The sequence below is a fragment of the Gopherus flavomarginatus genome, chromosome 12 (assembly GCF_025201925.1).
Source record: "Gopherus flavomarginatus isolate rGopFla2 chromosome 12, rGopFla2.mat.asm, whole genome shotgun sequence".
Lineage (NCBI taxonomy): Eukaryota > Metazoa > Chordata > Testudines > Testudinidae > Gopherus > Gopherus flavomarginatus.
The window spans coordinates 2,624,951-2,645,025 of NC_066628.1; the positions used below are offsets into that span (position 1 = coordinate 2,624,951).

The following is a 20,075-nucleotide window of genomic DNA, read 5'->3' on the forward strand; positions in this document are numbered from 1 at the left end:
GATGCCGGGGAAGCAATGAGGAGCTAAAAATTCTTACCCGGGACCAGACAGAGATGGCGCGAGTCTCTCCTATTTGGGGGCCTTATTTGGGTCTGGCTGGGGGCTTGGCCAAAGTGGGGGCCAGAGGGGCCTGGCTTGGGGGGGAGGGAAGTTTGGCTGGAGTGGGGGTGGGGTAAGGGGTCTGGCTCGGGGAGGGGTTGGCCAGAATTGGGGGGAGGGGACTGGCTGGGGGGCTTGGCTGGGGGGTGGGGGGCAGCTGGAGTGGGCAGATGGGGGCTTGGCAGCAGAGGTGGGGGCGAGGGAGCTGGATTGGGGGGGGCTTGCCCAGAGTGGGGAAGACCAGGTGACAAGCTTGGGGGAGCTTGGCTGGAGGTGGGCCCCTCGACCCCCAGATGTGTCTGGAGTCGGGGGTGGTCATTTATGGGGTCCCTGTAGCCAGAGTCAGAGTCCACGGAGGGCGAGTCGTCAGGGTGGCTTCTTTGCAAAAGGCCACGTGCCCTGGGCTGGGTCGGGAGAAACCCAGTCACGGGAGGAGAAATCAGGCTGGGTTTCCCCCCAGCTCTGAAGCATTTTTGCAGCAGGTCAGTGCTAGTGTTCACTCTCCACCAAGGAATCCCTGGCGGTGTTTGTTACAGAAAGGGGCAATTGGGAGGGAAAATTCATTTCTCTTATTTTAATTTGATGCTTTGAATGTTGTGAAATAGCAAACTATGTTAGCGAAATCCTATGAGCCAGTTTGAGTCACGAACTCGTCTCTTCGTTCAGCGTGATGAGGGGGAAACAGTCGTCGAGATTTTGCTGGCCTCGGTTTTGCATTTTTCGAGTAACAAGGCTTTTTGAATCTATCTTCTTAAACTGTGTGGTGGGCTGACTAGTGAACTGATTTCCGCAGAGGATGCGGAAGCCTCTGTCTGGATTCCAGGTGGAAATTTCTACAAGCAAGAGGAGGGAAGATGATGTTTCCTTGCTTTTGACTCAGCCGAGAGTATAGATTTTGGTGAGCAAAGACGGAGATTCAGGTAAACTCCACCTAAGGTCTGGGAACCCTGAATTTCTTCTCTCTGTGTTTCTGTGGGGACTGACCTGGCTAGATTCAATTTGGTTTCTTTATTTACGTTCATGTAGAACAGTGACAATAATGTAGGTGGATTATAAAGTGGCCACATTACGTTGTAGAAAAATTAAGTGATTATTATGTTTCTTTCTCATTACAAGACTTTATAAAGTTAGTACTTAAGAATTAAGTTCTTTCCTTTTGTTCTTTGTCTGGATTTGAATGCGGGGAGGCCGACCCTGCGTGATCCTTGCTCAAAACCCTCAGTGACTGAATTCTGGGTCCCCAGGTGCTTTTCCATGGGAGGCGTTTTTAGGGACAAGGAGAAGGGCAGCGTAAGCTCCAACCTAGTGGTAACCTGTGGCCCGCAGATCCCTGGGGGCCAGCAGACTCTGCCTAAGGTTTCCAGAGGGGTCTGCACTTCCATTTGGGATTTTTTAGGGGTCTGCAAATGAAAAAAGGTTGAAACCCCCACCAAGCTAGCCCACCCAAAGGTCACAAAATCTAGTGAGCGATTTGTGCTGACAGCAGCAGAGGGTGCCAAAGACCTCCCTCTTCGGGCACCGCTAGCGGGGTGTGCCGTGGGCCTCATTTTAGTGGAAATCCAGGCTTTTCCCATTCTCCGATTTTCACCAGAATCAACAGGGTCCTGCCCTCCATGCCCAGAATGTTCCCTGGGATTTGGGAGTGGATCGGAGGCAGTTTTCAAAAGTTATGTTGCAGACAGAGAGAGAAAGGCCATCTGGTTGGTCAGGGCTTCCCTTGGCCAGCTCCCTGGCTCTAACCACTAGACCCCTCTCCCCTCCTAGAGCTGGAGATAGAACCCAGGAGTCCTGGTTCCAGGACCCCGCCCCAGATAACGGCGAAGGCTGCCCATTAAGACCAGACAGCCCTGTTCACTAACCAGACACAGCTAAGAAGGGGACAGGCACTCCCCGTAACATACCGCCAGAAAGCAGGGTCTCATTGTTACAGCCTCCTGGTTTCTCTCAGGCTGTGGGGTGGGAGTTTGCTGGTGGGTGCTGCCCCTAGCACGAGGGTGTTATTGTTCTTCTCTGAGCCCTCATTTAAAGTGTCACACTTATTCTATTAATTGGGGGACGGGGGCTGGTTCCTTCCTTGCTTGGATTGACAGCTCCTACCAAACTGTGGTTCCCAAATCCCACCAGTACTTGGTGATAACTCGCTGGCTCTGCGTCAGAGACCAGCAACATTGCGAAGAATCAACAGCTGCATTTTTAAGCAGTTTGCCGATCTCCTTGACTCTGCGAACAGCGGAGAAGCGGGATGAATTTCTGAAGCACGTAAGACTGCTCGTGAGTCAGTATTCAGGCTATTGGGATCAGTAGGGAAGATTGTGTTGTTCGATTCATTAGCCATTTCCCTTAAAGCCTATAATCTCACCATTAGTATTAACGATTCAGAAAATGAGCAGCAAAATAATCCACCCACTTTCTGTTATTGGTGCACTAGGCGTTGGCTTGTCTTTGTCTAAGTTTGTTAATGCTCTATAGAAATCTCTCCATCTTCATGCATGCCTGACTATCTACCCATCCGCTCCCATCTATCCATCCTCACACATATGCATCCAATTTGCCTATTCTGGAATATCTCCATAGGCAGATGCTTTCGGGAATAAGCGTGTCCTGTTCCAGTTTGAAAAGTGGACAAGTTAAACACAAACGAGACTTATTCCAGAATAAGTATCCCCACACAGAATTACTCTAGAGTAGTTATTCCGCTTTACATCCTATGTTGGTCTGGAATAATTTTTATGGAGGAAAGAGACAACCTAAGCTATTCTCATGTACCCAGCTATTCCCAGTTCCTTCCATTTTTAGGGACCAGAACCCACATCTGCAGAGCTTGGGGAGGCTGATAGTCCCACACTGCCATCAGGAGCCCCTGTAACAGCACAGTTAGGGAGCAGTGTGCACAGTAGGCACTGCAGGAAATACCGCCCACGAGACCCAGAGTGACAGCAGGTCACTGATTGGCCAAGGGCCCCTACTTAACGCCAGGATTAAGCCCAGGAAGTGGTTTGAGCAACCGCACAGTTTGTGGCCTGCTGGGCTTTGCCTCATCTCCCGACCTTTGGTCTCTAGCTCCAGCCTGACTTGACCCTAATTCTTCCCCCTGGATTCTAACCTGGTAGCCGGCCTCACCCTGACTCTTGTTTATGGGACCTGGCCTTGCAATTCTTCCACCTCTGCCCTGGTGACTCCTGTCCATGGTGGGGAGACCTCAGCCCAGCTGTGACCACTAGGCCAGACCGACTACGCCCTGGTCACTTACACCATCCTTATATGTACTCATGTATCTATGCTCTGCTCTGTCTGTCACACTCTCTTTGTATCTTTATATATCTAACTCCCTCTATCTCTTAAATTGTCCCTCTCTCCGTACGTATCTAATCTTTCACTCTGTTTTCATATCAGTCTATCACAGCGTCTCCACACCAATCTATCTGATCACTGCTGTTCTCTTCCTCTCTGTCTGTATCAGGCTTTCATTATCTCTCATTTATTGCACCCTCCATATTATTCATTTATGCTTCTTTGTGTCTTCATACCTACATCTCACATTCTCTTCATATCGATCTATATCCACATCCTTGTAGCATCAATCCGTCCTTTTCACTTATGCTCTTTCAGGTTTCGCTTTTCTGCCCAGTATAGGTTTCTTTTGTTTCTTTCAAGTAAAGGTTTTTTTCCTTTAATTGTACATGCGAAGTAGCTGGAACAGTACGAAAGAGAAAATGGAACACGTGTGTGGAGCTGTGGATTGCACGGAAACTAGGTATGTCCCCAAATCATCACCTGTCGCTTGGTCAATACATAATTACCATGCTCAGAACGGAAGAGGGTGTGTTGGATTTTTGGTGCACGACTGGCCATTGCTTCTACGGCAAGGAATTTTGTCGCATACAGGCGCCAGATGACTAGCCCTTGGGAATAATGTGTATATGTTTTTGTGATATGCATTTGGAGCTGTTACAGCACCTCCTGAAATCAACAGACCTCTTGGCATTTGCTTCACTAGCTCAGGTTTTCCAAACCTTCTGTCACTTTTGTGGCTCTCCTCTGGACTCTGTCCAGTTGATCCACATCTTTCTTTTAGTGCGGTGCCCAGAACTGGACACAGGACTCCAGCTGAGACCTTGTCAGTGCCCAGCAGGGCTATGATCTCCTGTGTCTTACATTGGACGCTCCTGTTAATACACCCCAGAATATTAGGGGTTTTTTGCACCTACATCACGTCGTTGGCTTGTATTCAATGTGTGATCCACTATAACGCCCAGATCCTTTTCTGAAATACTTCCCCCTAGCCAGGCATTCCCCGTTTTGTATTTGTGCTGGATTCTGTTTATTCCATTTCTAAGTATTGAGCCACTAGTCGTCTCATTCCCATGGCTTTCTCAGCTACCGTAAGAGCTAGAAACTTACTTTGTACTTTGAAGGGAAGCTGAGATTCTCAGCTCGCTGATAAATGGCAGGAAAACTCCTTCTATTGTGACAGTTGTGATTAAATCACAAGAGTTGGCAGCACTAAATTTGTCTGGTTGGAGACGGAGGACTCAGTGGTTGGTGGACGTAATGTTCTAAAGCTAAGTGTTTTTTAAGGACGTTGCCTAATTTTCTGATAGATCATCATTTGGCAAATGAAGACTGGGATTGTAACAAGAATTATGATCACCTTATTCCTGGCTACCCAGGCCCACCATCCTGGCACTTTGACCACGTACTGAACGAGCCCTGTGTGGTCGGGATACACGTTGATTTCATTCTCCCCTTTTCCAGAGAGGAAGACCATCCTCGTTCCCACGGTGCTGATCACCAGCCGGGCGTTGTGCTGCAGGCACACCGGCTCCTTGGGGAATCTCTCCAGGGTGAGATCAAAGCATTGTCTCAGCACCTCAGTCATCTTTCCCCCGGCCTCCAGCCGGTTCTGCACCTTCAGCAGGTTCTCAACACTCAGCTGGTCCGGGTGGGAGCGCAGCCGGGATAGATACACGTCCATGGTTGGCTCTTTCACGTCATACCGGGGTTCCTCGTTGAGGTAATATACGTAGATCTCATGTTTCCCATCTCCGGATTTAAATTCCAGCGCGGTTCCTCTGCACTGGATCAGCATCTGGGCGTTGTCCTGTATGCTTGGGGGTTCTCTCATGAATTCCTGCAGGGTGAGGTCCATGCAGGCTCTCAGGTCCTCAGTCATTTTCCCCTGGGCTTCCAGTCTGCCCTGTGCTCTTAGGAGGTCGATGACACTTAACGGTTCTGGTTCTCCAGCTTCATAATTCACTGTCCCATGGGGAAAGAAAAGTACCGCGAGCCCTATTGCTGTAGGCAGCAGTAACAGCACCAATTTCTGATGTGTTTGGCTCAACAGCAGTCTCCAGACCCCCTTGACCACATCCTTCAAACCCCTGGTGAAGGACAGGAATACCGGCCAAATCTGAGTTCGGATGCAGGGCGCCAGGATGTTCCAGGTTCCCCACAGGAAGTGAAAGATCAGCCTCACGCAGCTTCTCAGCCCCAAGTTCATTCTGGTTTCCCCGGTTCCTCACGGCCCAGCTCACGCTCTGTTGCAATTCCTTAGACCTGGAGACAACGCAAGGGACAAGGGTCTCAGTTTGAGGGCAGTGAGGTCGGTGAATGTCACAAAACTTGGACCCGGTGAGTTAAGCATGATTTGTAATCGTGGGTGCCTGCTGTGATGCAGTAGGGACTGTCTGTGTGGGGAGTGGGAGAGCAGGGGAGGACTTTAGGGGATGGACGATGCCAGGGCTGTAACCTGAGCTAGGTAAGGGAGGGGAAAGGTCAACACCTTTGCCCGGGAAGGGGAACAAAGGAAGGGAGCGGCAGGAGGGAAGCAGTTGGAGTTTGGGCTTGGGGCTGTGTGGGCGGAATTCAGGGGATCCTAGCTGGGATCCAAGCACCCTGAAAGCCCAGAAGGACTCGGTGGAGGGGTCCTGACTGTGCCTGAAAGCTCTGCTGTAACCTGTGTTCCTGTTGTCCAATAAACCTTCTGTTTTACTGGCTGGCTGAGAGTCACTGTGGGTCCCAGGAAGAGGGGTGCAGGGCCGGACTCCCCCACACTCCGTGACAACTGGTGGCAGCGGCGGGATATACTGCACCCCGTGGACGGCGCTTCCTGCAGTAAGTGACCGGGGAGCAGTAAAACGAAGGGGTGGTTAACCCCTGGGAGTGTGTGCCCAGTGAGAAGGACTTTGCAGTAACAGGGTCCCCCGGGGGATTGCAGCGAGTGGTCCCAGGGGCGGAGGAGTCTGCAGCTCGACCCTGGCAGAGAGGTGGTGACCTCAAGAAGGGCTGGTGCACTAGGGGTCCCCCTGGAAACCGTGGGGAGCGGCGAGCACCCCGGCCTGTGAGTGGCCAGCAGGAAGATGTATGTCAAGCGGCGCAAGTGTGACCTGGTGGAGCTGTGTAAGCAGAGGGGGCTGCACCCAGGGAGGCTCAGCAAGGACCAGCTGATTTCCCAGCTGGAGCAGGGAGACCGCATGAATGAACGGAGCCCTGTCTCTGAGGGAAGCAGCCGAGAAGATGCAGCGCAGGCACCAGTGTCTGTCCCCACTGGGAGTGGTCAGCCGGCAGACGAGGGCTTCCCGAGACCCCCCCTTCCTAGGCGTAGAGGAAGGGCGGGGAGGAGCCCAGTGTATACCGAGGGCACCGTGACACCCCCGGCCAGCAGGGGAGCCCCACGGCGAAGCTCACCCCCCAGCAGGGGATCCTCCCGGCAACGCTCAGCATCCGTGGAGCGGATGCGGCTGGAATATGAAAGGGAGCTGAGACGGGAGGAGCTCGAGTTAAAGAGGCGAGAGCTGGAGGAGAAGGCGAAACAGCGTGAACATGAGGAGAACCAGCGTAAACATGAGGAGAACCAGCGCCAGCGTGAGTGGGAGGAGAAGGAGAAACAGCGTAAACATGAGCTGGACCTGGCCCGGCTGAGGAGCAGTGAGGCCCCGGCTGCGGTGAGTGAGGGGGGACCCAAGCCTACAAAGAGCTTTGATAAGCACTTGCTGCCCCGGCGTAAGGAGGGGGAGGACATAGATACCTTCCTGACGGCCTTTGAGAATGCCTGCGAGCTGCACAGGGTTGACCCTGCAGACAGGATCGCAGTTCTCACCCCCTTACTGGACTCCACAGCCGTGGAGGTGTACAGCCGACTGAAAGGGGCGGAGGCAGGGGACTACGAACTGTTCAAACAGGCCCTGCTCCGCGAGTTTGGGCTGACTCCTGAGATGTACCGGAAAAAGTTCCGGAGCCAGCGTAAAACCCGTGAGGTTACATACCTACAACTGGTCAACTGGGCGCAGGGGTATGCCCGCAAGTGGACAGCTGGGGCCCAAACTAAAGAGAACCTGCTTGACCTATTCATACTGGAGCACCTGTACGAGCAGTGCCCGTCCGACCTGAGGCTGTGGTTGATGGACCAGAAGCCGGAGAACCCGCAGCATGCAGGCCAGCTGGCCGACCAATTTGTGGACAGTCGGGCAGGGGATGGCAGGGAGGAGTCTCGAAGGAGCAGGCCTGCCTCAACGCAGAGAGAGAGTCAACATGGGACCTCCCAAAGGGGGCCTATGGAGAACCCCCCCAAAAGGGGAACATCCAGCGGCAGGTCCCTCCGACCCACTCAAGGGGACCCACGAGATATGGGCTGCTATCGCTGTGGCCAACGAGGTCACATACGGGCCCAGTGCCCCAAGCTCAGGGACAGACCAAGCAGACCCAACCCGCAGAGGGTGGACTGGGTAAAAACCCAATCGGAGGAGGGGCTACGTTCCCAGGAAAGGGGGGTTGGCAACATACCACCTGTTGATGCTCCCGGTTCCGGGTTTTTGGTTTACCGGGTGGGCGCGGGGCTGCCCCTCCGGAAAGAGTGCATTGTTTCCCTGGAAGTGGATGGGAGGAAGGTCACTGGGTACTGGGACACGGGCGCAGAGGTGACGCTGGCCCGGCCCGAGGTGGTGGCCTCAGATCGGATGGTGCCCGACACCTACCTGACCCTGATGGGCGTGGGCGGGACCCCATTCAAGGTACCCGTGGCAAGGGTACACCTGAAATGGGGGGCCAAGGAGGGCCCCAAGGATGTGGGGGTACACCAATATTTGCCCACTGACGTGTTAATGGGAGGGGACCTTGAGGACTGGCCTAGTAACACCCAGAGTGCCCTGGTCGTGACTCGTAGTCAGAGTCGGCAAATGGCACTGCTCCCCGACAACGGGGAAGGTACTCGACCTGAGGTGCAGGCCCCTAACTCAGGGAGCGGGGAACGCCCAGGGGCACGGTGCAGAGAGGCTGCGGCCTCAGACCCAGCCAGCAAGAGAGAGCCGGTCCCCATTCCTGTCCCAGCTGCTGAGTTCCAGGCCGAGTTGCAGAAAGATCCCTCCTTGCGGAAGCACAGGGACCGGGCTGACCTTAGTGCGGTACAGACCATGAGGAGAGGTTGCAAGGAGAGGTTCCTGTGGGAGAAGGGGTTCCTGTACCGAGAATAGGCTCCCCCAGGGGAAGTAGAGTCATGGGGGATCAGGAGGCAGCTGGTGGTTCCCCAGAAGTTCCGTCACAAGCTGTTGTACCTGGCCCAGGACATCCCTCTCGCAGGGCACCAGGGAATCCGGCGCACCAGACAGAGGCTGCTACAGAACTTTTACTGGCCTGGGGTCTTTACCCATGTCCGACAGTACTGCCAATCCTGTGACCCCTGCCAGAGGGTGGGGAAGGCCCGGGACAAGGGGAAAGCGGCTTTGAGGCCTTTACCCATCATAGAAGAACCTTTCCAGAAGGTAACCATGGACATAGTGGGACCTCTCAGCAAGACGACCCGGTCAGGGAAGAAATACATCCTGGTGGTCGTGGATTTTGCCACTCGCTACCCCGAGGCGGTGGCCTTGTCCTCTATCGAAGCAGACACAGTGGCAGATGCGCTGCTGACAATTTTCAGCCGGGTGGGGTTCCCCAAGGAGGTCTTAACGGACCAGGGGTCCAACTTCATGTCGGCCCTGCTCCGGTCCTTATGGCAGAAATGTGGGGTCCAGCACAACTGGGCCTCAGCGTATCACCCCCAGTCCAACGGGCTGGTAGAAAGGTTCAACGGGACGCTGAAGATGATGCTAAAAACATTTATGAACCAGCATCCGCAAGATTGGGACAAGTACTTACCTCACCTGCTGTTTGCGTACAGGGAGGTACCCCAGGAATCTACTGGGTTTTCACCTTTCGAACTGTTGTATGGAAGGCAGGTGAGGGGGCCCCTAGACCTGATGAGGGACGAATGGGAGGGGAAGGCCGCTCCCGAGGGAGAGTCAGTGGTGGAGTATGTCCTGACCTTCCGGGAAAGACTGGCCGAGCTCATGGGCCTGGCCAGGGAGAATCTGGCCCGAGCCCAGAGGAGGCAGAAGGTCTGGTATGACCGCACAGCACGAGCCCGTACCTTCGCCACCGGGGATCAGGTGATGGTTCTTATCCCCGTGAGGAGAAACAAACTCCAGGCCGCCTGGGAAGGGCCCTTCAAGGTTATCAAGCAACTGAATGAGGTAAACTATGTGGTGGAGCTGTCAAACCGGGCACATCACCGTCGGGTGTACCATGTGAACATGATGAAACCATACTATGACAGGGGGAATGTGGTGTTGGCCGTGTGTGGACATTGGGAGGGGCAGGGAGATGACCCCTTAGTGGATCTATTCCCTGGGACAAAAGCTGGTTCCCCCCTGGAGGCGATTCCCCTCTCTGAGCAACTGACCCCGGGCCAGCACGCTGAGATCAGAGGGGTGCTGCATCTGTACCGACAGCTGTTTTCCAACCAGCCTGGACGCACTAATTTGACTGTCCACCGGGTGGAGACTGGGTCACATCCCCCTATAAGATGCTCCCCTTTTCGGGTCACTGGTAAAACTGCCCAGGATCTTGAAAGAGAGGTCAGGGACATGCTGGCTTTGGGGGTGATCCAGCCGTCTTCCAGCCCTTGGGCCTCGCCAGTGGTGCTAGTCCCCAAGAAGGATGGGTCAATCCGGTTCTGTGTGGACTATCGAAAGCTCAATGCCATCACCGTATCTGATGCCTACCCTATGCCCAGGCCTGACGAGCTCCTAGACAAGCTAGGAGGTGCTCGGTACCTCACCACTATGGATCTTACCAAAGGCTACTGGCAAGTGCCGCTGGACGCAGATGCCAGGCTGAAATCGGCCTTTATCACCCCTCTGGGGCTCTATGAGTTTCTGACCCTGCCCTTCGGCCTCAAGGGAGCGCCAGCCACCTTCCAGCGCCTGGTGGATCAGCTACTGAGGGGGATGGAGAGTTTTGCCGTGGCGTATATTGACGACATCTGCATCTTCAGCCAGACCTGGGAGGACCACATGTCCCAGGTTAAACAAGTCCTAGACCGACTCCGAAAGGCTGGGTTAACCGTAAAGGCTGAGAAGTGCAAGGTGGGGATGGCCGAAGTATCTTACCTGGGCCATCGGGTGGGGAGCGGCTGCCTGAAGCCGGAACCAGCCAAGGTGGAGGTGATCAGAGACTGGCCTGCTCCCCAAACCAAAAAGCAGGTACAGGCCTTTATTGGGATGGCGGGGTACTATCGAAGGTTCGTGCCCCACTTTAGTGCCATAGCCGGCCCCATCACTGAACTATGCAAAAAGGGGAAGCCAGACAAGGTGATCTGGACTGAGCAGTGCCAGGAGGCTTTCCGGGCGCTGAAGGAGGCTCTGGTTAGTGGCCCAGTTCTGGCAAACCCAGATTTTGACAAACCCTTTATGGTGTTCACTGATGCCTCAGACACGGGACTGGGGGCAGTGTTAATGCAGGAGGATGAAAAGGGGGAGAGACACCCCATCGTGTACCTGAGTAAGAAGCTGCTACCCCGGGAACAAAGCTACGCAGCCATCGAGAAGGAATGCCTGGCCATGGTGTGGGCCCTTAAGAAACTAGAGCCATATCTCTTTGGGCGACACTTCACCGTGTACACCGACCACTCTCCCCTGACCTGGCTGCACCAGATGAAAGGAGCCAACGCCAAGCTCCTGAGGTGGAGCCTGCTCCTGCAGGACTATGACATGGACGTGGTCCATGTGAAAGGAAGTGCCAACCTGACAGCGGATGCGTTGTCCCGGAGAGGGGGCCCTGAACTTCCCCAGGTCACTGGGCAGAGTGACCCCGCTCAGTTCAGTCTCGAAGGGGGGAGAGATGTGATGCAGTAGGGACTGTCTGTGTGGGGAGTGGGAGAGCAGGGGAGGACTTTAGGGGATGGACGATGCCAGGGCCTGTAACCTGAGCTAGGTAAGGGAGGGGAAAGGTCAACACCTTTGCCCGGGAAGGGGACAAAGGAAGGGAGTGGCAGGAGGGAAGCAGTTTGAGTTTGGGCTTGGGGCTGTGTGGGCGGAATTCAGGGGATCCTAGCTAGGATCCAAGCACCCTGAAAGCCCAGAAGGACTCGGTGGAGGGGTCCTGACTGTGCCTGCAAGCTCTGCTGTAACCTGTGTTCCTGTTGTCCAATAAACCTTCTGTTTTACTGGCTGGCTGAGAGTCACTGTGGGTCCCAGGAAGAGGGGTGCAGGGCCGGACTCCCCCACACTCCGTGACACCTGCTAGGTGGAGCTCTTCCATATAGGGAATCCCCACAACCTATGGGCACAGCTGTGGGTGGGGGGAGGCCAGGGCTGGGCTGGCAGGGGCTGCGGGTTGGGAGTGAGGGGCACCGACAGAGCTGGGAGGGGCAGGGCTGGGCTAGCTGGGGCTGTGGGTCGGGTTTGAGGGGCACCAGCACAGCTGTGTGTGGGACTATCCAGGATTCGAGTCCCTGCCTGGGTGGCTAAGCACAGGATGATTCTTCCTCACACGTAACCACAATCTTCCGCGCCTCCTCTGCACCTCAACTGAAGCCGTCTCGGTAGCACGTGACACTTGCCAACTTCACCCCAGGGGTTCTCATGGCCACCGCGCGTCCCCAACTGCTGATGTTCCCAGTGCCCAAATCCCCCTCACCACAGCCTGTCTGAGCCTCCCACCTGTAATTCAAGCTCCTGGAGCTGCCTGCTGGGTCTGTGTGAGGAATTTTTCGTCTCCTCTGTCTTTGGACGCAGGGTCCCAGCAAAGAGGCCGTGTCCCTCCATCCCCAAGTGCTCTTCCGTCCTGGGACTGGTGTTTCCAGCTGGAACATAAGGGAACATGGTTCTGAGAAGGGCCCTGAATTTAGACGCCTCCTCCCCATCCTTCCCAGCTCCCCTGTGCTCTCCCCATCTCATGCCTCCTCCACGGTGACTGACTCGCCACCGAGTCCAAAGTCCTTTGCTTCTCCCACCCCTTGAGTTACTAAACAGGCCACTCACTTGGGCTCTGATGCCTAAGGGCCTTCAAAGATCTGTCCCAGAGCCTATGTCCAAAGTAGGGTTGTCGGTTTTGGTTGGACATATTCCTGGAGGTTTCATCACGTGACATCATCTTTCATTAAGTATCAGAGGGGTAGCCATGTTAGTCTGGATCTGTAAAAAGCAACAGAGATCCTGTGGCACCTTTAAGACTAATACATCTAATTAAGACCACCTTTAAGACTAATATCAATACATCTGTTAGTCTTAAAGATGCCACAGGACTCTCTGTTGCATCTTTCATTAGAGTCTGTAGGACAATCCGGAGGGTTGGCAATCCTGCGGGCAGCCAGAACGGGACTGGGGCCCAACGGGCGGCCGGAACAGGCCCGGGGTCTTAATTTAGCTCGTCCTACAGCTGGTACAGCCCTTCAGCCAGACTCTTACCCCTCACACAACTCCTCAAACTAAGTGTAAGGCTCACGGAGAAGCAAAGACATTCGCCTGCAATAGGAACTCCCTGCTCCTGGTCCCGCCCTGCAGCTGAGGCCTGTTCGTGGCGACAACACGGAAAGAGGGGCAGAAACGCGTTGAACGTTCAGAGCTGTCTTGAGGTGATGCTGAACGTGGCTATGCCCCGAGGCCCCCTGAGCGGTGGGACAGGACGGCAAAATGGCTTCTCTCGTCCATAGGCTTTGTGTTCCCGGCTCCCACGGGGCTCAGAGTGCAAGGGGTAATTCAGGCCACAGAACGAGTTAGCCTGTTCTCAAGGGGACACGGGGATGAAGGGACACGGGGACCATGGCAGAGCTGAGCTCGGACAGCCGGGGCAGACACGATGAGGAAAGGAAGAGGAATGTGACCTACCTGCCAGGTTTGGGGAAGCGTCTGGGGGGGAATTGTCCCAGCTTCTGTCCCCTGCTTCACAACAACCGACACTTTCACTTTCTCTCCAAATGTCAAGCTGCCAGACCCTTATTTATAGCTCTGAATAACACAGGCGCTGACTCCGGTTACCGTAATCGGAGCTGGGGGTTCCCCGAGCCAAACGGGCTGGGAGCCCAGCTCAAAGCTACCTGAGGGAGGGAGATGGGATGTGAGAGGGTGTGTGTATTGGGTGTTTAAGACACACACACACACCCCCAGCCAGCCAGCCAAGTACTCAAAAACCACACAGACCAACTTGCTGGCATGCAGCAGACACAGATCAACACACGTCGCTCACTCACAAAACCAACACAAATCAACCCCCCTATGCACCCACACAAAATTTCAACAGACACAATGAAAACAAAAACAAAATGCACACAGATGACACATCTACACAATCACACATACAACAGAGACACAGATCAACACACACACACACAGATCAACTATGCAACATATACATAACCATCCACAGATAACAAGATACACACTGCAGAGGCGAACTCAGAACTCACATGGCTCAACACACACTCACACAAACCCAACTCTTAGCTTTCATTTAAAACACTTCATCTCTGGCCTTCGTGGTGCCGATGAAAAATTCAGACTTGTATCACTGAGGCTGTGACATCTGTCTGAATCAGCAAGCAGCCTGCAGTAACATGTCTGAAGGCTGTGAGCTACCCCGATTCACTTCAGGAGGATGTTAACTCTGAAACCTAATGGCGACTATTTATATGGTTTGATTGTTAACTATTTTGCTGTTGTTCCAAGCAGTCAAGAAAGGAGGATTAGCTTATTCTAAAATCTGCACGATCTTTTATGAGAGACTTCAGGGTGGCGCTTGGGTGGTGGGCGGAGTTGAAATTGTGGGCGGAGTTCTGTTATCATTGGGGACAATTACAGGGATATCCAGTGGCCAGGTGGCTTTCATGACGCAAAATACTATTTATCCAGGACAAGAGCATTGCAGAGAAAACTGATCCTAAAACAATGAACAGTTTCTTCATGCTCAGGAGCCCAGCTTACCAGGGCTCCTGAGTGATCTAGAACATAGACTCCTTGAAGATTAGGCTTGGAAGAGACCTCAGGTCCTGCCATAAGGCCTAGTTGTGGCAGTCACAGTCTCACGCCCATCAGTTCCCCGGTGAGGTCTTTCTCCCTGTCATATTTAGATCCTTTCAAGTCCCCTCTCATCTTAAACTTTTTGAACCAGGTCACACCAACCTGGATTGTTTTTCCCCAAAGGGATGAAACTTCAAAACTCTTCTTCTCTGCATTGCTTTGGCATTCAGATCCCTCTGCAGAACCTTGCAGGAAGCCTGGAGCCATGAAGACAGCCAGTAACAAACCCAGCAAGAGGCACCGAACCAGCCCTAAGCCAAGGGAACTGCGGTTTTGGCATCTGGGTAACCAGGAAGGTGTTGTAGAAGCTGTTTTGTTGCTGCCTGGGTGTCCCTAATAAACCCCCATGTGACGAACTGGGAATGTTCGTAATGTTTGCTCTGAATACTGTGTTGGTGCCTCAGTGTCCCCATGGCAGTTCTTCAGTATCTGGCAGAGCAAAGGGCCAGTGCACCTAAATGCCTGACACTCTGTATCCTGGCAATTGATGGCCTGGGCCCCCCCTCTGCAAAGGTGCCAGCTGAAGGTGTTGGAGACAAAGGGATCAGGTGACCTCAGGGCCCGGGAAAGGGGCTGAGCAGAGAGGAGGGGCTGGAGGGGTTGTTAGTCTGGAGCTGGCTGGGGTCGAGGAGTGAAGTGCAGACGTGGGGGGTCTGGTTCACTGCCCCCCAGAATGGACCCGGCCGAGGGGTCCGGTTCTCTGTACCTACAAGCTCTGTTTTAGACCCTGTTCCTGTCATCGAATAAACCTCTGTGTTACTGGCTGGCTGAGAGTCACGTCTGACTGCAAAGTGGGGGTGCAGGACCCTGTGGCCCCCCCCAGGACCCCGCTGGGGCAGGCTCGCTGTGGGAAGCGCAAGGAGGGGCAGAGGATGCTGAATGCTCCAAGGAGAGACCCAGGAGGTGAAGCCATGGGAGCTTCTTGCCCTGAACAAGTCTGCTCCAAGGGAGAGGAGGCTCCCCAAAGTCCTGCCTGGCCTTGTGGGGAGCAGTTCCAGAGCATCGCCCGGGGACTCCGTGATGCCCCAGTTTAGGAGATCCTCTTCGCAGTCTTTGCCGTTTGCCCTGCTCGTGCCCTCTGAGTGGCCCCCCAGGACCCCAGTCAGAGGGTCAAGTTAAGACTCAGAAGCCAGAAAGTGAATTAACAAAACCCAGCATAGATTTCATTGGGGGGAAATGGTGATTTTTAAACCACTTGTGTGTGTCTGACAAGAGACACCCTTTATAACCCCCCCAGGCTGATTGTTTCTAATGGTCTCATAATCTGGATAGCTTTTGTTCTTGTAGGGCAGTGGTCTCCAACCATTTTACAGCCATTTGAGCATTGTTTCAGCAGCTGGGTCGTCTTCTCCACGGCCTGCAGTCAGCTCTGCACTCTCAGCAGGTTCTCCACACGGAGCCGTTCTGCGTGGGAGCGCAGCGGGGCCAGATGAACCTCCACGGTTGGCTCTTTCATGTCAGACCGGGGCACCCGTTGCTGTAATACACGTAGATCTCATTTCCCCATCTCCAGCTTTAAATTGTTCCTCTGCCCTGGATCAACATCTGGGCTTTGTCGTGTATACCCGAGGGCTCTTCTTTGAGCCCTTGCAGCCTGAGGTCCATACACGTTCTCAGCTCATTGGTCATTTCCCCCTGGGCTTCCAGTCTGCCCTGAACTCTTAGGACGTCGGCAACACTCAACAGTTCAGGGACGTCTGCTTTGCTTTTCGCTACCCTGTTGGGAAAGAAAAATCTCGTCCTGCAAAGGCCAAGTTCTGCTGAAGCCCAGGCTCCGTTTGGAGGCAGAACTCCAGGGTGTCCAGTTTTCCCGGAGCGGGTGGACAAGGCTCTGCCCTACAAATGGCCAAAGTTCATCCAATTTTTCTCAGGAGAGCCTGGATTCCGGTTCCTAGACCTCAGGGCTCAGCTCAGACTCTCTGGCTGTTTGTGTTTCAGCACCCGAAGGGGACACAAGGTAAAATGGTCTCAGTTTGGGGCGATAAGGCTGTCGAATATCACAGGGAGTATCAGTGTTGCCCCTAGATGGGGTGGGGGGAGAGAGACAATTGGAGGAAAGGAAGAAATCTCACCTACCTACCAGAGGTCACTGAGATCAGAATCTGGCCCAGATCAGATACCAGATTGACACTAGGGCCACAAGCTAAGAATCCGGCCCTGAGCTGGTCACTAAAGTTGGGTACAAAAGTCCCCTCCCAGTGGTCCCGGTTTGTTCCCCAAATACTGACAGAAAATCTCCTCACAGATCCCCCCTTTTCCTCTCTCGTTAGCAACTGACAGCAAACCTCCGTTTCGGAGGGAAGCCACTGCCCTGACTCATGGCCGCAGAAGCTGAGGAGGTTAAACGCTCTTTCCCTTTGGTTGTCAGACTCCACCGGCGTGGTGCTCTGCTCTGTTCAGTGTTGATAACAGTTTGCCCTGACCCAGCTGTCAAACATCAGCCCCACCCAACAACTGTGGGAATTTCCTGCTTCATCCTCCCCTCCCTTCCCTATTAGCGGGGCATTGCCAGGGACACCTGAATAGAGGGACCAAAGGGCTGTAACCCCATGACTTTTTTCCTGCCTTAAGAGTGAGTGATGTGGGGAGGAAACGGAGAGGAGCAAGTGGGGCACGGGTGTAGGGGGATGGGACAGCGCCAGTGATTCCCCCACTTCTAGGGAGCATCCGGCGCTCCTGCTCCTCGCTGCCCGGGGGAAAGGCAGACTGCGAGAGGGGAACTCATGAAGTTGCAGACTGTTAAAACTTGTCCCCCGTGTCCTTGGCGAACACACCTATTGCTCCCCTGTCTTCGGGACCAGCCTGTGTCTGAATGCTCAGTGATAACGTCGTGTGACGGGGCAGGATTCCAGCTAGAAGGTTTCTGCTTTTCTCTGGCTTCTTGGCTCATTTGCTGTGAACAGTGAAAGGGAAAGGGAAAATTGTCCCAGCTGGGGCGGGTCTGAAGCCTTCAGCCCACTGCACGCTGGACGAGCTGGAAGAAGTGGGAAAGTTTCGCTGCTGGCTGCCCCCAGTAAGCGGCACTGATGTTTCTCACATTTTCCTCTCTCCTGGCTTTTGCGCCGGTTCCCTGCAAAGTCCCAGGGCTGGCGCAGGGGTTAAACCCACGAAGGGCCCTTCTGATGATCTCGCCTGCACAGCACAGGGCGGGAAACTCTCCCCCCGGGATCCCGGCATGCAGCCCGTCTTTAGGAGGATGCTTTAGACAGGCCGGAGCTGTAAACACACTGTTTGATTTCTGGGAGCATAGATGGAGCCCCCTTCCTCCCCCGTTTCCTGCGGCTGGCGCTGCCACCTCCAAAGCAGGGCCTGCCTCCCAGGCAGGAACCACCTTTTCCGCTCTGTGGGGCCACGTGGGGCTGCAAGGTCACATGCCACTGCCCCCCTCCTCCCCCCACTTCTGTGACCGCAGGGCTGCGCAGCCCGGCTGAAAAGAGAAGCTGCTGCTCAGCAACCTGGACTTTGCAGCTGGACACCCCCTCTGGGTCCTAGTCCTGCTCTTTCCGCGTCCCGGGGGCCAGCCTTCATTTTGTGCAACAGTCAGTGCCCGCGCTGGGGTGGGGCGGGGTGGGGAGGGGGTGGGATGGAGAAGAGAAGGGGATGGGAATGTGGAGGTAGGACGGCTGGGGGAAGTGAGGGTGGGGGGAAGAGGCAGTGGGGAAGGAAGGGGTGGGATGGAGAGATGGAGCAGTGGGGATGGATGAGGCATGGGATGGGAAAGAGAAGGGTGTAGGGGAAGGGGGGATGGGGGAAGAGGCAGTGGGGAGGAGATGGGGCAGTGGGGAAGGGGCATCGGACGGGCGAAGCAGGGGCGGGAGGAAGAGGCAGTGAGGAAGGAAGGGGGTGGGGTGGGGAGGAGATGGAGCGGTGGAGAAGGGGCATGGGATGGGGAAGTGGGGGCAGGGGGGATGTGGGGGCCCAGCAGGCCCATCAAACCCTCACCCTGACAAGCCTCATCTCCCCTGCATCTGTACCATCCCGATGAGTGCCTCAGACACCCCCCCCACTGAGCCCCAACCACCTGCACCTGGACCCCCACCCGAGTGAACCCCCCACCTCCCCTGCCCCCCCCGCTGAGCCCCAACCCCTGCACCTGGACCCCACCCAAACGACCCCCACCTCCCCTGCACCCCCCCTGCTGAGCTCCAACGACCTACACCTGGCCCCCACCCAAATGAACCCCCCACCTCCCCTGCACCCCCCCGCTGAGCTCCAACGACCTACACCTGGACCCCACCCAAACGACCCCCACCTCCCCTGCACCCCCCCTGCTGAGCTCCAACGACCTACACCTGGCCCCCACCCAAATGAACCCCCCACCTCCCCTGCACCCCCCCCGCTGAGCTCCAACGACCTACACCTGGACCCCACCCAAATGACCCCCACTTCCCCTGCACCCCCCCCCCGCTGAGCTCCAACAACCTACACCTGGACCCCACCCAAACGACCCCCACCTCCCCTGCACCCCCCCGCTGAGCTCCAACGACCTACACCTGGACCCCACCCAAACGACCCCCACCTCCCCTGCACCCCCCCGCTGAGCTCCAACGACCTACACCTGGACCCCACTCAAATGAACCCCCCACCTCCCCTGCACCCCCTCGCTGAGCTCCAAAGACCTGCACCTGGACCCCACCCAAGTGAACCCCCCACCTCCCCTGCACCCAACCCCCCCAGAGTCCTGACCACCTGCACCTGGACCCCCACCCGAGTGAACCCCACCTCCCCTGCACCCCCCCCCGCTGAGCTCCAACGACCTGCACCTGGACCCCACCCAAGTGAACCCCCCACCTCCCCTGCACCCCCGCACCCGAGCTCCAACCACTTTCACTTGCTCCCCCCCTGCAGACTTCCATTGCCCCTGTACCTGGCACCTCCCTGTGCATCCAGATCCCCCACTGAGCTGCCTGTACCCAGACAGCCCCCCACAGAACCCTCTTATCCACCCCCCACAGATCCCTCTTACCCCCCCATCCACCCCCCACAGAACCCTCTTACCCCCCCTTATCCACCCCCCACAGAACCCTCTTACCCCCCTTATCCAGCCCCACACAGAACCCTCTTACCCCCCCTCTTATTCACTCCCACAGAACCCTCTTACCCTCCCTCGTATCCAGCCCCACACAGAACCCTCTTACCCCCCCCTTATCCACCCCCCACAGATCCCTCTTACCCCCCCATCCACCCCCACAGAACCCTCTTACCCCCCCTTATCCAGCCCCACACAGAACCCTCTTACCCCCCCTTATCCACCCCCCACAGAACCCTCTTACCCCCCCTTATCCACCCCCCACAGAACCCTCTTACCCCCACTTATCCAGCCCCACACAGAACCCTCTTACCCCCTCTCTTATCCACCCCCCACAGAACCCTCTTACCCCCACTTATCCAGCCCCACACAGAACCCTCTTACCCCCTCTCTTATCCACCCCCCACAGAACCCTCTTACCCCCCCTTATCCACCCCCCACAGAACCCTCTTACCCCCCCTTATCCAGCCCCACACAGAACCCTCTTATCCTCCCTTATCCACCCCCACAGAACCCTCTTACCCCCCCTTATCCACCCCCCACAGAACCCTCTTACCCCTCCCGAACCCTCTTACCCTCCCTCGTATCCAGCCCCACACAGAACCCTCTTACCCCCC

General features: G+C 55.5%; 2 protein-coding genes across 13 annotated transcripts in view; both read right to left on the reverse strand.

The window, feature by feature from the left end:
- LOC127032955 (uncharacterized) overlaps positions 1 to 20,075 on the reverse strand; it is a 33,752-nt gene that overhangs the window by 12,111 nt on the left and 1,566 nt on the right. For 4 of the 12 annotated variants that reach the window (XR_007768980.1, XR_007768979.1, XR_007768975.1 and 1 more), the window contains exons 1-5: positions 14,532 to 14,629; positions 13,242 to 13,450; positions 12,396 to 12,548; positions 12,075 to 12,217; positions 3,631 to 5,655 (exon numbers count right to left, since the gene is read on the reverse strand). Coding sequence is in view for 4 of the 12 variants with exons in the window: in XM_050920624.1 (XP_050776581.1) it covers positions 4,673 to 5,599 (927 nt within the window). In the remaining 8 variants the exon portion in view is untranslated. Of the gene's footprint in view, positions 1 to 658; positions 5,656 to 12,074; positions 12,218 to 12,395; positions 12,549 to 13,241; positions 13,451 to 13,912; positions 13,986 to 14,333; positions 14,429 to 14,531; positions 14,630 to 20,075 lie in introns of those variants that run through there. The other 8 variants (XR_007768977.1, XR_007768978.1, XR_007768981.1 and 5 more) reach the window with 8 other exon arrangements.
- Positions 17,797 to 19,659, reverse strand: LOC127033099 (WAS/WASL-interacting protein family member 1-like). The gene is made up of 4 exons (XM_050920902.1): positions 19,603 to 19,659; positions 19,193 to 19,465; positions 18,858 to 18,987; positions 17,797 to 18,456 (listed from the first exon to the last, which is right to left on the reverse strand). Exons 1-4 carry the CDS (start codon positions 19,608 to 19,610, stop codon positions 17,797 to 17,799), a joined length of 1,071 nt encoding a protein of 356 aa, XP_050776859.1. The 5' UTR covers positions 19,611 to 19,659.

Bases quoted from the DNA above. Each gene is read 5' to 3' on its own strand.
- LOC127033099 (XM_050920902.1), bottom strand. The intron at 18,988-19,192 runs GTGCAGGTCGTT...AGTGGGGTCCAG, and splicing joins TTCACTTGGGTGGGGTCCAG to GTGTAGGTCGTTGGAGCTCA. The intron at 18,457-18,857 runs GTGTAGGTTGTT...GTGGGGGTCCAG, and splicing joins GTCGTTTGGGTGGGGTCCAG to GTGCAGGTGGTTGGGGCTCA.